This window comes from Ostrea edulis, chromosome 6 (assembly GCF_947568905.1).
Source record: "Ostrea edulis chromosome 6, xbOstEdul1.1, whole genome shotgun sequence".
Lineage (NCBI taxonomy): Eukaryota > Metazoa > Mollusca > Bivalvia > Ostreida > Ostreidae > Ostrea > Ostrea edulis.
The window spans coordinates 58,882,023-58,895,983 of record NC_079169.1 but is presented as its reverse complement, the minus strand read 5'-3'; the positions used below and the strand labels follow the sequence as shown (position 1 = coordinate 58,895,983).

General features: G+C 34.5%; 1 protein-coding gene across 1 annotated transcript; it reads right to left on the bottom strand.

The window, feature by feature from the left end:
• Nucleotides 1–1,956: 1,956 nt before the first annotated feature.
• On the bottom strand, nucleotides 1,957–13,572 carry LOC125647862 (coiled-coil domain-containing protein 12-like). Its single transcript, XM_048874682.2, has 5 exons — nucleotides 13,373–13,572; nucleotides 10,207–10,283; nucleotides 8,595–8,656; nucleotides 6,247–6,358; nucleotides 1,957–2,407 (listed from the first exon to the last, which is right to left on the bottom strand). Exons 1-5 carry the CDS (start codon nucleotides 13,498–13,500, stop codon nucleotides 2,313–2,315), a joined length of 474 nt encoding a protein of 157 aa, XP_048730639.1. The 5' UTR covers nucleotides 13,501–13,572; the 3' UTR covers nucleotides 1,957–2,312.
• Between the last annotated feature and the right edge of the window lie 389 nt (nucleotides 13,573–13,961).

Sequence of the window (13,961 nt, the reverse complement as noted above, 5' to 3'; positions counted from 1 at the left end):
TTACATTCTAATCATATCAATCACTGTAAATGTGTTGCATTTAAAGTCAAGAAGTAAACACATATATTCATTGACTTTTGATCGACTTTCGCAAATTCAATCGATACCGAGTAATTGTAGATTGGATTGGTTGCAGACACATACTCTTTGTAGATCACTCTACATCTGTAACCTCCAACAATCTATGACCTTATTCGTAAATTGAAAACTCCCTTTTTATTCCTATATATATTATTTTTATTCTCTTTTGCTTTGATTTAATGCTTCATCAGAAGTCGATTATCCCAACCCACACTCATTGATGCAAAGTCTGACATGCATGTTTTATGAACCAGAATAATTCATTAACATCCGGTGTTTGCTGTTTCTTAATCAATATCTATATAGACTTCTCACCTTTGTGAATTGTGATATTATATTTCATTATATATTTATAAAATAAAATAATAGATATTGCGACAGACTGAAGCCATCCACTATATTCAAGGTTTCCAGCATGAAATGCGTACATCGCTTTGGGTCATACAAAATATTTATGTAGAGCCATGGCGCACTTACTAATTTAAATATTTGGACAAGTAAATTTATTATCAATCCAGGGATATGATAGATATCTACGAAAGTGTGTGTTTGTCTTTTGTTTGTTGGGGAGTTGAGAAAGGGGATAAGAACCAATTACACATTTACTTTTAATTCACTGACTTGAAAAAGCGCGGTAAATCTGCCGAAAAACATTATGTAATTCCCAAGCATAAAAAATCCAAACTATTTACATTTACTAATGTTTGATTAATGATGATTACCATGCCGTATCAATGTAATATATTTCTCGATAAAAGCACGAACCTTTCAAACCTGTAATAAACAAGTTACAGGTACATTACAAAAGAAAGACACGAGGAATAAAGGTGTAGGGAGTATGTGTATTATGGGGGATATGAAAACATAGGTAATCAATAAACATTTTTGAAAATATACGAGGGCAAGAACGTCAACGTTTCATACCGGCATACTTAATTATGAAGCGCGTCCTATTGTCTATACCTAATTGCATTTAAACTTTTTAATATAACAAAACCTTCTAATTCTGCGAGATAGCATAGCTAATCCGCGAACAAAGCCTTAGCAGGTCAACAGAAAACCAGGGCAGTACACCCCTTGTAAAATTCAAAAGCGCCTCTGAACAAGAAACGAAATATGTATCAAAACTTAATTAATTGTACACCTCAAATATGTTATATTTTACAAGAAAGAAGTAAAAAAAAAAAATGAAATTCAAAACAAAATGCCTTAAATCGAATGTTTTATCAGATCAGGTCATTATAACCCAAAACAAGGTCATTGCACACCTGTCATTTTTTTCTGTCAAATAAATATTCCATGCATTTCACAATTGCTTTCTATAATTCTTTTAGAAAATGCTATTACTGAGTATATCAAGTCAAAAAAGTTTGGTTAATGCACTTCGTAATCTTATACCGGTATTTAAAAAATGTATGTAATCAGGTCTATCATACACAGGCACTTGTTTCTGTAAATAACTTACGACCTCTATATACTAATAATAACACGTGTTATTATTAGTATACAGAGGTCGTAAGTTATTTACAGAAACAAGTGCCTGTGCTATCATAACATTATACAATAAATTTTACATTATACAATCAGATTATACTCTCCCAAGAGTTTTCAATTTGAATGGAGTATTAATGTTAAAAGTATACTGGGGAAATATGTATTCTTTGATATCAAATTCTTGAAACGGCAATTTAAAAAGGAGATATCATATATAGAATAAAATAATATCAAAACCGTGCACAGAAAAACGTTGCGCCGTAAATTGCATGTTTGTATAATGGTTGGATTTGTAGCCATTTTATTTATTCCACTTTTGCTCCAATGACCGCTATATAGCTTTGTCCTTCTTTTTCGTATATATATAGATCAAGATGTAAATGAATATCATATAGCTTTTATTATCACAACAAAGCAGCTAAGGTGTATAAAGTTTATTGTTACCGTTTTCATCATTTATCGCGCATAAAAATCATTTCCTGTTTCTCAGTGTAAAATTTCTCTGTATAAAGAGTTTACATGATGAACACTTATAAGTGACACATATTTCACGAATACACTCTTTTAAATCACTTTACGACCATCGCAGTTTGCTTTGCCGCGCATTCGTTGAAATTTAACACACGGTAGAGTTGTCTTTCTTGCATCGTGGGTTACATCTTCGCCACTTTGACAAGAGTTATCTCTCTTTCATTAGTCAATAATTAATGCGTGTCCATCTCTGCCACATTTGTCCGTCAATCTTCGTCATCGTCGTTTTCATTTCGCGTATCAGCAGTGGCTGCATTCACAGCAAGTGCCAAATCTTCATTACTGGCCTGCAAACGTTCTCCTGTAAAATAACGCCATATTTTAAAGATATCTGTCACTCTGCATGACTAGAGAAGTTAATATCATTGAATGACATTTACAATAATTTAATATTTTTGCTGTATTTAAATATGTTTCGATCCTGCATATCAAATTTATTGGGATACCATTGAGTAGAAATATTATTCATATCATACAAGAGGTCCGTGGGCCTTATCCGTCGCTCGAGTATCAATTATAAGTATTACATGTACTTGCCGCTATGGAATCTATAATAATAATGTCTCTGTTTTGCACACATAAGCTAATTTATAATATTCAGCAGCAGTATAAAGCAAGATGAGTTCTTAAAACCTAATGTCCCCCGAAAGTGCCCATACTGATGAAAGAGACTTTAAGTAATTAATGTTATATTAACACTACCTAGATAGAATGTTCTATCGTTAAAGTGACAATGTCCTACTGACCGGTCAGAGCCTGTCCAGAGACACAGTTAGATTATTCTAACTATATTACGGGTATATGGGAGGCATTCTAACTGTAGTGAGGGCCTGTCCCGAGACACAGTTAGATTATTCTAACTAGACCTACCCTAGAGTCAAAACCCTAAGGTTGCAGAATTCAAATTTTATAAATCCCTGTCTGCTTTTTATACATACACATTTAGGTTTTACACAGTATCAGCAAACTTACAGAAGTCTTTCAAATGACAATCTATATATTCGCATGTAAAACTTTGGTCTTTATTGTGGCCCCAACCTACCCCCAGAGGCCATGATTTTTACAAATTTGAATCTGCACAATGTCAGAAAACCTTTATGTAAACTTCAACTTTTCTGGCCCAGTGGTTCTTGAGAAGAAGATTTTTAAAGATGTTCCCTATATGTCTGTATGTAAAACTTAGATCCCCTATTGTGGCACCATCATACCCCCGAGGAAGGTAATGTTACAAACTTGAATCTGCACTATATGAGGAAGCTTTCATGTAAATGTAAACCTCTCTGTCCCAATGGTTCTTGAGAAAAAAATTTTTAAAGATTTTTCCTATATATTTGAATGTAAAACTTTTGACCCCCATATTGTGGCCGCAACCTACCCCTGGGGGTCATGGTTTTAACAAACTTTATTCTCCACTATGTCAGGAAGCTTTCATGTAAATTTCAGCTCTTCTGATCCAGTGGTTCTTGAGAATAGTTTTAAATTACCCCACCCCATTTTTGTGATCATCTCCCCTTTGAAGGAAGCATGGCCCTTCATTTGAACAAACTTGAAAGCCAAGGATGCTTTTCACCAAGTTTGGTTGAAATTGGTGTAGTGGTTCTGCAGAAGAAGTCAAAATAGTTAAAGTTGACAAACGGACAGACAACAGGTGATTGGAAAAGCTCACTTGAGCTTTCAGTTCAGGTGAGCAAAAAGTAGATCAAACTCCAAGGTCAAAAGATCAAAGATCATTGTGTACAAGGTCTTGCCATTTAGAATCTATATTCAAAATATGAAAAAGCCACACCAAAAATAGTTCCGAATATATTCAGTAGGTTATGTTTTATTAAAAGTAGGTCAAACTTTAAGTTCAAGGTCACAAGGTCAAAGATCATGATATGAAATGAAAGGTCTTACCATAAGAAATATATATACAAAATATGAAAGATCTACCTTAGATAGTTCAGGACATATTTTATAAGTCAGGTTTTTATTAAAAGTAGGTCAAACTTCCAGGTCAAGGTCACAAGTTTCAAAAATTTGAAATGTACATGCAAAATATGAAAGCCCTAGCTTAAATAGTTCAAGAAATATTACTAAAGATTTTACCTATACATGTATATCAGCATGTAACACTTTGATCACATATTGTGGTCCCAACCTGCCCTCAGGGACCGTCCATGAATTCCACAAACTTGGATGTATTCTATGTCAGGAAGCTTTCATGTAAATTTGTACTTTTTTGACCCAGCGATTTTTGAGAAATTTTCTAAAGATTTTCCCTATATACTCGAATGTAAAACTTTAATCCCCTATAGTGGCCCCACCCTACCCCTGGGGTAATGATTTAGAACAAACCTGAATCTGTTCTATGTCAGGAAACTTTCATTTAAATTTGAACTTTTCTGGCCCAGTGGTTCTTCAGAAGATTTTTAAAGATTTTCCCTATATATTCACATGTAAAACTTTGATCCCCTATTGTGGCCCCATTCTAAACCCGGTGGGGAGTATGACTTGAACAAACTTTAATCTGCACTGTCAGAAAGCTTTCATACCAATCTAAACATTTCTGGCCAAGTGGCTCTTGAAAAGATTTTTAATTATTTCCCTATATATTTGTATGTAAAACTTTCATGTAATTTTCCAGTTTTGTTACCAAGTGGTTCTTGAGAAGAAGATTTTTAAGTATAACACACCTACGGATAAGTTCTGTGTAGGGCTGTCACGGTTGCAAAAATTTTCGGGTCGGGTCGGTTCTAAATTTTTTACTTCAGGTTCGGGTATTTCGGTTCGGGTCTATATAACTATTTTAAGAATCTAATATACAGTTAAAATCAAAAACCTTTATTGTATTTGGTCACAATAATTACTCGGGGACGTGGACTGAGGTTTACACTCGACATCCATGGTACTAGAAACAGCATTGTCACTTCTACTCGTTTCCATCCATGCTTTCAATGTTTTGTCATTGACAATGTTGCTCCTGTGGCATATTTTCAATGCGTCTGACATATCTTACATATACTGTTATTATTGACAGTTTTGTCGACAATGCCATCATTTAACAATTGATCAAAATACAGCCACCTTTGAGGATTTTGGTGACATAATGATTCTATTTTAAAAACCAAACCCGAACCAAAATACAGAAAAATGGAACTGAACCCAACCCGAACAACACGACCCGCGGTTTTCGGTTATTTTGGGTACCCGTTGCAGCCCTAGTTCTCTGATATCTTATATAACACACATACTGATGAGCTCTGTGATATCTTATATAACACACATACTGATGAGCTCTGTAATATCTTATATAACACATATACTGAAGACCTCTATAATATCTTATATAACACCCATACTGATAAGCTGTGATATCTTATATAACACATATACTGATGAGCTCTGTGATATCTTATATAACACACATACTGATGAGCTCTGTGATATCTTATATAACACACATACTGAAGACCTCTGTAATATCTTATATAACACCCATACTGATAAGCTGTGATATCTTATATAACACACATACTGATAAGCTCTGTGATATCTTATATAACACACATACTGATGAGCTCTGTGATATCTTATATAACACACATACTGAAGACCTCTGTAATATCTTATATAACACCCATACTGATAAGCTGTGATATCTTATATAACACACATACTGATAAGCTCTGTGATATCTTATATAACACACATACTGATGAGCTCTGTGATATCTTATATAACACACATACCGATGAGCTCTGTAATATCTTATATAACACACATACTGATGAGCTCTGTGATATCTTATATAACACATCTACTGATATTTTCAGTGCATCTTATATAACACACATACTGATGAGCTCTGTGATATCTTATATAACACACATACTAATGAGCTCTGTGATATCTTATATAACACACATACTGAAGACCTCTGTGATATCTTATATAACACACATACTGATAAGCTCTGTGATATCTTATATAACACCCATACTGATAAGCTCTGTGATATCTTATATAACACACATACTGATGAGCTCTGTGATATCTTATATAACACACATACTGATGAACTCTGTGACATCTTATATAACACACATACTGATAATGATAAGCTCTGTGATAATCAGATATCTGACATATGACACATACTGATGAGCTCTGCAATAGCTCGCTGGGTCTTTCTCTCTAGCTTCTCCAACTTTTTGGCCACATCTCTTTTAAGATCCCAGTCAGGCTTTCTGGGGGCCAGGTTTATCAGATCCTGAAGAGAGAAATGCAACATCAAACACTTTATTGCTGAACCATGGGATAATTTCTACATTATCGATAAATCATATCCTCATAATACATGTACATGTAAAACTGAGGAGGCCTTCCAGTGTACAATTCATTACTTTCTTAACTTACCATTCCCTAGAAGCTGACTCAATTACCACTTTCACTTTCCATTCTCTAGAACTAAGCTGTTCCCACTTTCAACTTTACTGAATCTCTAGGACTAAGCTGCTGGTTCTCTCTTACTACTTGCACTTTCACGTTCTCTCACCAGAGAGTGTTGTACACTAGCTTCCCTTACATGTCTCTACGCCTTTGTACAAGATATTTGCACAACTTTTAATAATGAATTCAACATATGCTTGATGTTTTTTGACATAAAAGTGAAATAATAAGTCAAAACTGGAAACCAATACATTTGAGTTAATATTGTGGAAGATTCTCACACGTGGATCTAAAGTTACAAACAGAAATAAAAAAAAATCTCCAGCACTGTGGTGGTCATCATCAGAATAATCATACATGAAATATGTCTAGTGAAGTAATAGATGTGGCTGGCATTGCTATAAACAAGGTACAAATTAGAAGATTTGTACACATTGTGAATTCGCTTAACAGTGTTAGTCTATACAAAATGTAATTCATTCACATTTTTTGTAAGTTTTGTATGACATAAAATATATAGGTGAAAATGAGATACAGTATAATGTAATAAAAATAAAATATCCAATGGATAAAAAATGTTGTTTTAATTACACCATGTGAACTCCTCTTATTTTCCCAAACTTCAGATTATATCATAAATGAATACACATCAAATTCCACGTAAAAGTAAAGAAACCCACGTGTCCAGAAAAGGCAGAAGAACAACAGTTTAACATTTCACATTGTATTTTACGCTGTAAGGAAAAATTTACCTATGGATAATGGAAGAGTTGTATAACTCAAACACGGTTCCAGTCATCATAGTGCTATATCTGATGTATTTTATAAAGTCAACATAATTCAGACAGACCAAAAAAGCATGTGAGCTGCACGTCCTATCATTTGCTGGTTTGACTAGGAACCTTCATTTTGCAGTTTCCTATTGTTTACTTTACAACTCTTGTTTTCAGTGGCATGCTTGTCACATTGTGTGGATTGCAAATTTTTTATCCATCATTTCTATTGTTTACACCATGTTTACACCATGTGATTTAAATTGTCACATGATGCAGGAACTATTTTCTAAGCGTTGACAGAAGTGGAAGTCAAATTTGCATAATGCACCCTCTGGTGAGAAAATGCCACTTACCACTCTCTGGAATTTAGCTGGTTCTCACTCATCACTTCAACTTACCATTCTCTAGAATTTAGCTGGTTCTCACTCTCACTCATCACTTCTACTTACCATTCTCTGGAATTTAGCTGGTTCTCACTTACCACTTTCACTTACCAATCTCTGGAATTTAGCTGGCTCTCACTTATCACTTTTACTTACCAATCTCTGGAATTTAGCTGGTTCTCACTTACCACTTTCACTTACCAATCTCTGGAATTTAGCTGGTTCCACTTATCACTTTTACTTACCAATCTCTGGAATTTAGCTGGTTCTCACTTACCACTTCTACTTACCATTCTCTGGAATTTAGCTGGTTCTCACTTATCACTTCTACTTACCAATCTCCATTCTCTCACCAGAGGGCGCGTTACGCAAGCTTCACACCTCTGTCAACGCTTGGAATCATGTGACAATATAATCACATGATATAAACAATCATTCTCAGTTTCCTTTCCCTTTAAAAGTTCAGGTAACAGGTGATACATCAGGCTCTTTTCATAGCCAACTGACATTTTAATAAGTTCATATTTACCATTTAGTTGTTTGTCTCTTATTTTACAAGTTTTATCGTATTTTTTCAGCCTTTCTTACTTTTGATTCCATGTTTACATTTAAATCTCCACCCCGTGTATATCCTACATTCATACGCATATTACGAAGTAGTTCCAAATTTATGATCAGAAAACGACGATTTTAAACAATTTACAGTAAGTATCAATTTGATTGCACCAAAAACTTATCATAATATGACTAAATATTTAGTCCAAAACATAAATGTTGGATCAAAGAAACTTTTACAAGATTTCTGTAAAAAGCCGTTGACAGAGGTATAGTGCGAGAAGCGCACGGAACTCTGGGTAGAGAATGACCAATCTCTGGAATTTAGCTGGTTCTCACTTACCACTTCCTCTATACCTGTATCTTCTGTTGCAGCTTCCAAATGTGATTTGATCTTGTCAGTGACTGCAATATAAAGGAAGATTTGTTTAAATCAAGACATACCAGTTTATGTATGTACTTGTAATGCACTAACTTCAGTTTTACAGGTTAAGGAAATAATTAAATTACATGCTCATTACTAATTATTATAGATATCAATCATTACAATTTTATAATATCTGATTAGGATTAATTATAAATGAAAAATGAAACATAATGAATTTGAACTATCAATAACTCTCTCAAGAAAAAATACTGAACCAGTTTGAAGGCAAATGCATACTCAGATACCTTATATTCTTATTAAAGAACAAGAGAGGGGTTCAATTTTGTAGTAAATAAGTATAGTCAGAAAGATTTGTTTAGAATTGTAACAGAATATTTTAAATACCAAAATATTTAAATATAGAACTTCAACTCTACACTTCCACATTGACATAAAGTAAATGATACATTCAATAATTAGGCAAAAGTATAGTCTAATCAAATGTGTAAAAAGTAAGTTCATAAACTGCCATACAATCATCATTCTATATGTTGCAGGGTCAAATTCTGTGGAAAAGAATTAACCTGAACTGAAGTAAAAATTTACAATAGTAATGTAATTGGTCATTTCCAAATCAATATATTTTTTAATTAGTTGCTCGACTATATTGATGAAGCTTTAATCCTCTGGCCGGTGGACAATGAAAGCTCTTAAAAGTTGTCTAAGAGCAATATTTGCTGCAGAAGAAATAGAATAAAACTGTCAAAAATCCAATAGGAGATGAAATTTGAGCTGCCAAGACAAATTATGCCCTGGTCAATTAATTGATGTATTGTCATTGAGGGGGTTTCAGATGGTAAGAAGAAAATTAGATTCCTTTGTAGTTCCTGATCATAATGTTTCCTGTAAGGATGTACTGTTCATTTTCTCTCAGGTCTTTTTCTTGGAACTGTGATATAGGAAAGGAGAAAATCGATGGCTGAACAAGGAATCGAACCTGGGACCCCTGCATTACTAGTCAGGTGCTCTAACCACTGAGCTACCCAGGCCAATACCCATGGTCCATATCAAGCCCTAACTACTACATTTCTCCCTTCTTTAATTTGTCTTCGCCCTAAAAAAAACTCCAATCCAGATTTTTTTGCCCCTAACGGGCAGGTAGGGCTTTCACCTGAAGTCCAGAGGTGGTCAATGGCACCAAATGTAATATAGGAAAGGAGAAAATCTATGGCTGGGCCAGGAATCAAACCTGGGACCCCTGCATTACTAGTCAGGTGTTCTAACCACTGAGCTATCCAGACTGATATCCATGGTCCATATAAAGCCCTAACTACTACATTTCTCTCTCCTTTAATTTGTCTTCACCCTAAAAAAAACCCGATCCAGATTCTTTTTGCCCCTGACAGGCTGGTAGGGGCTTTCACCTGATGTCCAGGGGTGGTCAACAGCACCAAATGTAATATAGGAAAGGAGAAAATCTATGGCTGGGCCAGGAATCAAACCTGGGACCCCTGCATAACTAGTCAGGTGCTCTGACCACTGAGCTACCCAGGCCGATATCCATGGTCCATATAAAGCCAGAACTTACCATCTGATGGCTTCACTTGTGGAAGTTTGGATTCTTGTAAGTTTTCATCCATTGGTTTGTAACTTCGAAACACAGGTCTATAATTTAAAAAAATACATACAAACATGCAAGGAAATTAGATGAGTATCTTAAATAGGTTTTAAATACACTTGAATTATGTATTAGATCTAACAAAAAATATGTTTATCATTATCTGACCAAGCCTATAATTCATGTGTCAAAATTTTGGACATAATTTTCATCAAATGATAAATTCTTTCACCTTCATCATTTAAGCAGTTCTCTGACAAAAATACATAGATAATATCTGTCAGCACACCTGCCAACTGTCCCAATTTACTTACATGGGAGACTCCCACAAAATTGGTCAACAATATACAATTATTGACTAAGTTCGAGGACAACAACTGTTTTGTTTGACCTGAGGATGAATCTGTTGTCGGAAGCTGTAGGCTGAGGGCAACAGATCCGTTCAAGAGTCAAAAGACAGCCGTTGTCCGAGGACTACAGTCTATAACTGTTTTGTTATACACCTTCATTCTTTTAGGTTGTTTTTACTAGATGCACATGGTTTGTTGACATTGAACTTTAACAGGACAGCATGATTGCGTACATAATCATTTATCACCTTATCCATTAATTCAAAAGAAAACATACCCAATATCCTAATTAATAATTATATCTTTTGTGTTTAATAAATTCTGTATTTCATCATCAGTTAAATCAGTGAACATCGCCATTACGTAAACAAAGCAGCAGACCAAGAATCACATGATTGTGTAGCCAATGGAAACAGGGCAGACTATTGATTGCGTACATAATCAACAGTTTACAAACTGTTGACTGGTCAATAGACCACAAGTGTGACAGTTGGTTTAACAGTTTTCTTTCCTTGTTTCAAATTTCATAAAATGCTATATGAATATCACACATATGATGTAATATAGAATTCGATATAAGCCTGCAAATTAGACTCCAAATTGCAAAATGTAGAAGCAGTTAAAACAGCAATTTTAATCCCTTCTTTTAGATTTGAAAACAAGAAATTTTTTCAAACTGAAAAAAAGATCTACATTTGTGATTAATGTTTCCATATAATATCATACATGAAATGCACGTACCTTTTATCTTCATTAAGAATACATGCTATTGTATATCATCACTACATGTAAGCCATTTTTTTAACAAAACAGTATAAGTCAATTTCTGTGTCAAATTTTGTTTCTTAAATACATTCAATTCATCTATGATAATACTTGCTTTTTGAAGAGAAAAGAACCAATGTTTAACATTGGAAAGGAACAAAAAAATTGAAAGTGGAGTTGGATTTTTGTGTTCACTATGTATTAATATATATTAGAATCATCTCTAAATTACCTTCATCCTTTAGTACAACTATAATTTTGTCACTGTAAAATACAGACACTGTTAGTACGTGATATTTGAGATACACAGTAATAATTACTGTTTAAATGGTTCATTATTCAGAACCTTCAGTGAATTATTTGCAAAACCAATTAATCATCATCACTCGGGTGTGTTGCATATCTAAAACCCTATGTTGGCATAGGGAGTACTCATAAGATAAGGGTAACCATATTAAACAATGTCTTTAACAATCCTGGGAGTTCAGAGTGTTGCCAGATGTTACAAGAGCCTTGCACCTCTTAACTATCACAGCGTAAAACATATTACATGAAATGCACCACTAAAGAGTTTTTGAAGGATATCAATTTTTGCGTAATGTTTTTCCATTGAATATGCATGTAAAGATTTGTGAATGATACAAAAATAAAGTTTGTTTTACTGGAAAAGCCTGTAGCAAACATGGTTTGGGCAATATTAAAACATTTACAAATAGTTTTACAAAATTCTTTTAAAGCTGCAGCAAGTTTTTTTTGGGGGGGGGGGGGGGGGGGGGGGGGGGGTTGTTATCTTATTCCAAAGCTGAATTGCTGATATATCCGACAAAAAGAAGTATAATACTGTGTGAAGCTCAGACAGGCCTTCGGGAAGGCTCCACAGGTAACATGTATGGTATGTAAAAGAAAAAATGAGAAAATCAGCAAATGAATGGAGATAATCTCTACATACATTCACTGAAAATTTTGGGATCCATATGGGTGTCGCCATTTTGTTTGGTTCATTAGTTGCTTCTACAGTAATTTGTGTTTTAATTTTGAATGCCAAAAATATGAGACTGGCATGCAGTTTGTAATCAAACACTCAGTTTGTTAAAAATGAATGGTACAAATTATCAATGTCACAGTTTTTAGCCAATCATCAAATAGAAAAACAAAAATATAACTAAATAAATGAACGAGTTTACGAGTTTCTTTAAATAAAAATGTACGATATATTTACTCTTTCCTTTTTACCACTTTGAATTCTGTTTAGTTTTAACTGTCTTTTAAATTGCAAATGGGATGTATTGTTGTTGTTTATAATTGTTTGATTTGAAAGAGAAAAAAGTCTAGGCTGAATGTGACGTCACAATGCCCAGTTTACGTTGGCTAGCGTTATATTTCCGATGGTAAATGACTAAGCGGATCCTGTATTTCTCCTCATATATTCCCTCTTTTGATTAACATAAATTTAGATGCTACTGGGCGTTTAGCGCAAGAGGAATTTCATATATAAAATAAACATATATTTTAAAGTGAATTCTAATTTACAGTACTTCGAATTATGAACGCTAATGACCATTCCATGCTTTGCTTGGTCCAACAGTCAGACCATATATATAATGTAACAGGAAGGGAGAAAATGCAACGGACCAGACAGGGGTTTGAACCCAGGCAACCTGAATCTCTAGTCAGGTGCTCTACCAACTGAGCTATCTGGCCACCGGCGATCGAACCTGGCTGACCACTACATTCCTCCCTCCTTAAATGTCTTCAAACCTGAAGACATCAACCCAAGATCTTTATCCCCTGGCAGGCATTTTCACCTGTCAGTTCCCGGGGCTGGTCTGAGCTATCTGGCCACCGGCGATCGAACCCGGCTGACTGCTACAATATTATAGCAGAACATAGGGTGTATGTATGATGTATCTAGCTGCGCTCGCTTATCGGTAGCACCATCAACACATGATAAAACACGAAAAGATTAAGAAGGAAAAAAATATGGGTTTTTTTCACAACACTTGGCTTTTGAATGGCCGTACTTTGGTAATTGTTCTTCCTCTGATGGCATTGGTGAGTCTGATATTTCAGTCCTCTTCTTTTCTTTCAACGCTTTAAGGCGTTCTTTCCTTTTCAGAGCTTCATCTTGCATTTTACCGACCGATTCCATGTTAATGTTTCTTATACGATTCGTCAATGTAAAAGTGAATTTTATATACACCTCTCCAAAATATCTTCGCTTGAAGCGCTTAGGCAACTAAGATGATTTTAAACTATTTTTAGAACTGTTATCGTTCACTATTAGTATTTCCGGAATTATGACAAAGGTCTTGTTATATATTGATTCACCAATCATGTTGGCATACAATCACGTTACACAATATGAGATATATAATGATAATAAACTAAATACAAACAGTTCATTTACATATATGTATATACAAGTATATATACTTAATTGTATACAATACTCAAGTAAGCTGTCTTGAATATATAACATCTGTATATGGTATGCATGTGTACATATTGTGGTATCATGTATTTATTTTTGTGTGTACTATAAATAAGCTGTCTCAAACACTTAGGGTACAAGACTGCCAGCCTGATCGACTTGGCTCAGGCACCGTTCCT